This window comes from Eulemur rufifrons, chromosome 17 (genome assembly GCF_041146395.1).
Source record: "Eulemur rufifrons isolate Redbay chromosome 17, OSU_ERuf_1, whole genome shotgun sequence".
In the NCBI taxonomy this organism is placed as follows: Eukaryota; Metazoa; Chordata; class Mammalia; order Primates; family Lemuridae; genus Eulemur; species Eulemur rufifrons.
Genome location: NC_090999.1, coordinates 23357480 through 23363479, shown reverse-complemented (window position 1 = coordinate 23363479; position 6000 = coordinate 23357480). Strand labels below are relative to the sequence as shown.

General features: G+C 49.6%; 1 protein-coding gene and 1 long non-coding RNA gene across 4 annotated transcripts in view; one reads left to right on the top strand and one right to left on the bottom strand.

Moving 5' to 3' along the window:
• Positions 1–705: 705 nt before the first annotated feature.
• The window catches only part of PRLR (prolactin receptor), a 104945-nt gene continuing 99650 nt past the window's right edge, over positions 706–6000 (top strand). The window contains exon 1 of one of the 3 annotated variants that reach the window (XM_069492674.1): positions 706–1203. In XM_069492674.1, coding sequence (XP_069348775.1) covers positions 1146–1203 — 58 coding nt within the window. In that variant the 5' untranslated portion in view covers positions 706–1145. The remainder of the gene's footprint in view (positions 1204–6000) is intronic. The other 2 variants (XM_069492671.1, XM_069492672.1) reach the window with 2 other exon arrangements.
• LOC138398322 (uncharacterized) overlaps positions 1210–6000 on the bottom strand; it is a 32842-nt gene continuing 28051 nt past the window's right edge. The window contains exons 2-3 of the long non-coding RNA XR_011235945.1: positions 2733–2790; positions 1210–2516 (exon numbers count right to left, since the gene is read on the bottom strand). This is a non-coding gene — a long non-coding RNA (uncharacterized lncRNA). The remainder of the gene's footprint in view (positions 2517–2732; positions 2791–6000) is intronic.

Genomic DNA, 6000 nt, shown 5'->3' with positions numbered 1-6000 from the left:
TTGGGCAGGAACAGTCTCCCTGAGGAGGCAGTCCCTACCAGCAGGGGTCCTTATTCTGCTCTTGCTCCCTGAGGTCCCAGCCTGCCCTCTGCCTTGTATTCACTGTCCTTCCAATGCCCCGGCCAGTGGAGTAAGGCTTGGGAGAAGTCCTTCGGCGGGAGTCGCGGTCGGCCTCGAAGATGCCCAGTGGTGCTTGCTGTCACAGGCACCGCCTTCTCCAGGTGCGGCCAGGGTTCTCAGTGGGCAGACAGCATGCGCATGAGAACCTTTAAGAAAATAGGGCTATTTTTCATTCCCTCTGCTTTTCCTCTACTTTATTTGCCCTTTACTATCCCTTTCCTTTTATCTTGCCCTAAGCACTTGTTACCTTCTTTCCCAGAAAACCTAGTGGCTCTTCACAGCCTACAGGATTGAGCCCACACTGCCCAGCGTGGCCTTCCATGGAGTGCGGGTTCAGTACAGGACTGTTGAATATGGTATCAGAATGAACCAGTCTCTTGGTCTTTATCAGATCCTATACTTCTGCTGTCCCCAACCCCTGGGCCATGGCCACTTACTGGCTGTGGCCTGTTAGGAAAACAGGGCCTGAGCTCCGCCTCCTCCTGCCCAGCCCCACCCCAGGGCCCCACCCCCACCCCCGCCCCCAGTCCCTGGGAAAATTGTCTTCCATGAAACTGGTCACTGGTGCCAAAAAGGTTGGGGACCACTGCTATATTTCACACGAGTTGATGGAGTGCTTTTCCTGGAAGCTTGAGAATTAGCATTTTCTTTCTAAATCAGTTTTCAATTTTTGCTGAGAGCCTGTTAAAGACCAAGGTCCTCTCTCCACCCCTCCACTCCCAGCCCAACCCACAGACACATGTGAGCTAGCTTTCCCCTCACCACAAGCTCTGGCCCTGGCACCACCTGAAACAAAGTGTGTCCTGGGGTTTTTCAGCGAGGGGTCGCCTTGCCTTCCCCATCCCCATGAGTACTGATAAAAACCCTGTGTGCTCCAATGTGCTGATCAATGATTAACAGGGTCAGTACCCGGTGAGTGGTTGTAAAAACGTGACTGGTTAGAGCCTCAGCGTTCTCCTTGGCAGTGCAGGAAATGCAGGGGAAGATGTCACCGCAGGCCCCTTGCCTCTAAGACACCTAACAAGATGTGGCAGGTGCTAGCCAGGATCGTGCGTGAGGTGGAGGACCACAGAAAGGCCACAGGTGAGAGACTCCAGCCACCTGTCACTGCTCTCTGTCAGATTCTTTACTTGCAGGTTTCTTGTCTGGGACTGGGAATGAAAAGGCAGGGATGGGTATGATTGGGATATCAGTGGTGGCAAAAAGCGTCTTATGGCCAGTTCATGTTTTAACAAGAGGTGGGCAAGGGGACAGCACGTTAACTCAAAAGGCCAATGTGGAGGTTTGCTGGAGATGCCAGGAGTTCCAGGGCAGAGCGTGTGGGCCAGGCATGGGAGCGAAGATCAAAAGGTCAGCACAGTAACTCACTGGCATGGTCACAGGACAGATCAGTCCTTGTGGGGACAAAAGTCGCTGGGAGACATGGAGGCTGCATCAGTGTGGAATTGGGAACATCTCTGGATCTCACTGGAAGGTAGAGGGAGGCCAAATGGGGAGCTCTGAAGAGATGCTGGAGCCTATGCCAGGGTGAGGTCGGGGTGATTCAGGCTGATATTTTTTTTTTAGCAAACTTCATTTTTGCAGCAGCCTTAGGTTTACAGAAAAAAATGGACAGAAAGTGCAGCAAGTTCCCATAGACCCACTGTTCCCCACACAGTTTCCTTATTATGAAGAGCTTGTGTTACTGTGGTGTATTTATGATGATGAACAAATAGTGATATATTATTATCAACTAAAGTCCATGGTTTACATGGTTGACACTTCGTGTTGTGCAATTTTATGAGTTTTAACAATACCTAATGACATGTATTCGTCATTACAGTATCATACAGAATAGTTTCACTGCCTAAAAAATTCCCTGTGTTCCACCTGTTCATGCCTCCTTCCCTGCCCCCAAATCCCTGGCAACTGCTGATCTTTTTACTGTCTCTGTAGTTATGCCTTTTCTGGGATGTCGTGTAGTTGGAACCACACAGACTGTAGCCTTCTCAGACTGGCTCCTTTCGCGTAGCAATATGTTTTTTAAGGTTCCTCCATGCATGGCTTGATGGGCTATCTCTTTGTAGCACTGAGTAATATTCTATTGTGTGCATGCACCACAGTCTGTTTATCCATCTGGGTGGAATTTTCAGCAAGCAAAGAGGCAGGAACAATGGGAAGGGTGGATGAAGGAAAAGCAGCAAGGGAGACAGGACAAGATAAAAGCAAGAAGGGGAAGGTTTTGGAGTAGTGGAAAAACAAGCTAGAGAGACAGGCACAGAGGCCTTAACTGGGGCAAGGCAGGGGTCGTGCCGCTAAGGCTCAACGAGAGAGGCCTGTCCATCACTGAACTGCACCAGCCTTTCCCAATCTTATAGACAGAATGTCATGAGGGCGGGAACCACGTCAGCTTCATCCTGAAAGCCAAACACATGGCATATGGTAGGCATCCAGTAAATATTTATTGAGCCAATGAAACCTCCAAAACCTTTTCTAAAAAGCAAGTGTTCCCAGACACCAGGAGACCAGTGGCTTTGCTGTCCCTGAGCCAGTTATCTCGGGCATGTCTGAGCTCCATGCTCAGTTGAATCCTCCATGCCACGGGGTGGGATAAAGCTTGCCAGCACACTCACCTCCTCAACCAGGAATGCATTTCTCTTGCCACCTTCTGCACCTGACTTGGGAGATGCTCTGTGGACAGAACCAGAGCCCAGCTTTAGGAGGCAGGAAAACCAAGGGCGATGCTTGTCAATCTAACATACCAGATAAAAAGGACATTCTTGCTGCAGGGTCAGAACCCAGCTCTCCATGCACTCATCTTTCAGCCCAATCACAAGGCAGCAGAATTAGCCCACACAACCTCCGTGCAGTGGGAAAAGCAAGCTGGGGGATTCGGGTGCTAAGAAACAGCTGTGGGAAGAAGATGAGCCAGCTGTGCCCTCCAGATGTTCACATTTGAGAGGAGAGAACATCTGTGCAGCAACAGCAGCAGCCCACTGTTCTTATGGGAGCCCAGCCTGAGGGGTGCAGCCAGCAATCTGGGTGGAGGCGGGTAGCTCTCCAGAGGAGCTGGAAAGTCAGCTAAAAATTGCAGGATCAATAGAAATATGCCAGAGTTTACCATCTCAGTGGTGCCCCCCCTTGCAAAAGAGACCTTATCACCCAGGCCTGAGTCGTGGTGCAAGGTCACAACTTCAAATAAGGTTCTCTCCCAGGGCATAGTACCCATGTCACTTTCTCTTGGTGTGATGAAGACAGTGAATGAGCCCAGTAAGATGCTAGAGTGCTTTGCTTTGGATCTGTTTGTATCCTACCCATGTTTGTGTTCACATGACTTATACTGTCAGCACAAGGGTAGAAAGCTCTTGAGAATTTGTTGCCTAACAGAAAGAATTTGGGGACTGCTTTGCCCAAAGGCTGTTTTTCAGGGTGGGGTGCATCCAGAGACACACATCTTGCTCCTCTTCCCCACTGCTGTTTGCTCATAACTAGGGGAGTTGAGGGTCACTCCAGACAGTTAATTAGACGAGGATGGTAGAGATGAGAGTGTTGGGTTGGGCAAGGAGTAGCTTCCTTCCCACCTTGAAGCCTCCTAAATGGCATCACTGAAGAAGGAGGACCCATCTGTGGGGAGAAAGGCCCAGTGGTGATTCTGTGAGCTCAGAATGTGCCAGCCTCAGACTCTTCAAACACAGGGCATCAGGAGTGGCCAAACAAGTTCCACTAACTGGAAACACAAGCTGGGAAGAATCAGACTCATATCTCAGTGCAGCATCAGCCTTGGGGACAGCTGGCCTCTCCTAACCCATCAGCATCTGGCCACTTCTGCTGCACCTGGCCATCTTACACGTGTGGACTCCAGAGAGGAGCAGAGCTCCTACCATTAAGTTCTCCATATCCAAAAATTTCTATGAGAAAGATACAGTGTCTGTGTCTCCCAAGAATCTGTTTTCATGGGGCATCTGCTATTTGGGTGCTAACCAGAAAAGAATTTTCATCTTATTTTCTTGCTCATTTGCATTTGCCTTCATGCATGGGGGGAACTGGTCATGAAAATCCAGGGCAAATGCCAGTGTTTGGCAGTAGTGGAGAGAAAGAGAAAAGAAAGCCCTGGACTGTGTTGATCTGTCCGGGGATATGACACACTTACCACACAAACCCTCTCCCTCTTCTTCTGTCATTCGTACTACTTCTCTCTGTCTTTCCAGAATCCTCTCTGGACTGAGCTCCTTTTTTCTTACTGTCTGCCCTTTCTTTCCACTCACCGTATATTTCTTAGCCATAGACATTGGAGCACATCTAAATATGCTGAGGTCCCTGGGGTGTTAGGAGGTGAGACAGAGCTGGCAATGGCATGCAGAGGTCGGCACTAGCTCTTGCACGAGGAGCCCTGACCAGGGGCATTAAAGAACAGATACTCATGACAGAGCCTCAAGCTGGGCCCTTACATTTATAATGTTCAATTTTGGGTCATCCCTTCACTCTTATCCTCTCTCAACATTGGTTGGCTGAGCATGATTATATAACAGGATAGGTCTTGGCAATACAAAGATGAATGAAACATAGTCCTTGTCCTCACTAAGCTTGTGGGTGAGACGGCACATGGACCGGTGATGGTGCCAGCAAGCATCTGACTGTGGGTCAGCAGGCAGGGGCCTGCACGAGAGGCCCAGAGCCCAGCTGGGCTGACATGGGAAGAATTCCTCAGGACTGGATGCCTGAACTTGAAGGTAAAGTTGGGAGGAGGAGCACGCTGGGGAGTGTGTTCCTGGCAGAAGGAGCCCCGTGCAAGAGCAAAGGCACTGAGGAAACATGATGGCAGTGGGAAAACTGAGGTTCAGGTAAGTGGAACCCTAAGTTTGCAGCCCAGGGAGAAGCAAGACCCAGGGCTGCCCTGCCGGAGGAGCAGCTGAGCAGTGTGTCTGCTCACCTCGGTTTACCTTAGAATCAGCCCTTTAAAAAATAGATAAGGTATGTTGATTGTTTGTCTGATGGTTAAACAAATCAGGTGGCCCAAAATGAACTCCAGGTGAAGAAGAATAAAAGGAAATATCAGAAAGCAAGCTGCTGACATTAGCAAGAGCCAAACCCAGAGAGCCCAGCGGCCTCTTGGAAAAGCTTTCTGGCACAGCAAGTTTCTTCTCCATGAGCCCCGGACAGCTCTGGGCGGCCGCCGCAGCACCTGCTTGCAAAGGAGGTGACTAACACAGTAGGCCAAAGTTGAGCTGTGCTGCCAAGGACAGAAGTGAGTGGGGATGTGCAGTCTATGTTGGGGAAGATACCAGAAGATTTGTTGTCCACAGAGAGGATCTGATGGGGCTGGCTTTGCCACTGATTGATCCATCTCAGAAGCATAGACTCCCTGACCTCCATGGCCAAAGCAGTGGAGCTTTCTCCCTCTTGCCTCTTGACTTCCTATATCTTGTTTCTCTGGGTGAACAGAGAGGCTTCCGTGCTCCAGGAGGAAAATCCTAGCCTGGGAGGAAGGATGCCTGCTCTGATGCTGCTGTCTTAAGGCTGTGTGACCTCGGACAAGTGGTTTGACCTTTCTTGGCTCAGTTTCCTCTTTTTCCTCTATTACTTGAGGGACTTGGAGTCATGGAAATCATAGACTCTTCATGCTGAAAGGAATCTTCAGAATCCAGTCCAATCCATTTTGTAGAGAAGGAATCTAAGACTGAGGAGTTAAGAGACTTACAGTCAGAGAGTTAATGTTGGACAAGGAACCTAGAACTCAGGTGTCTTGACTCCCACCTGGGACCTATTCCATTAATAATTGTGATCCTTCATCTGTTCATAGCATCAGAGCACTTACACCACTCCTCACACAGCCTTCTGAAGTAGACATTCTCATACCCATTTTACAGATAAGGAATCTGGCTTGCGCGTGGTCTTCCAGCT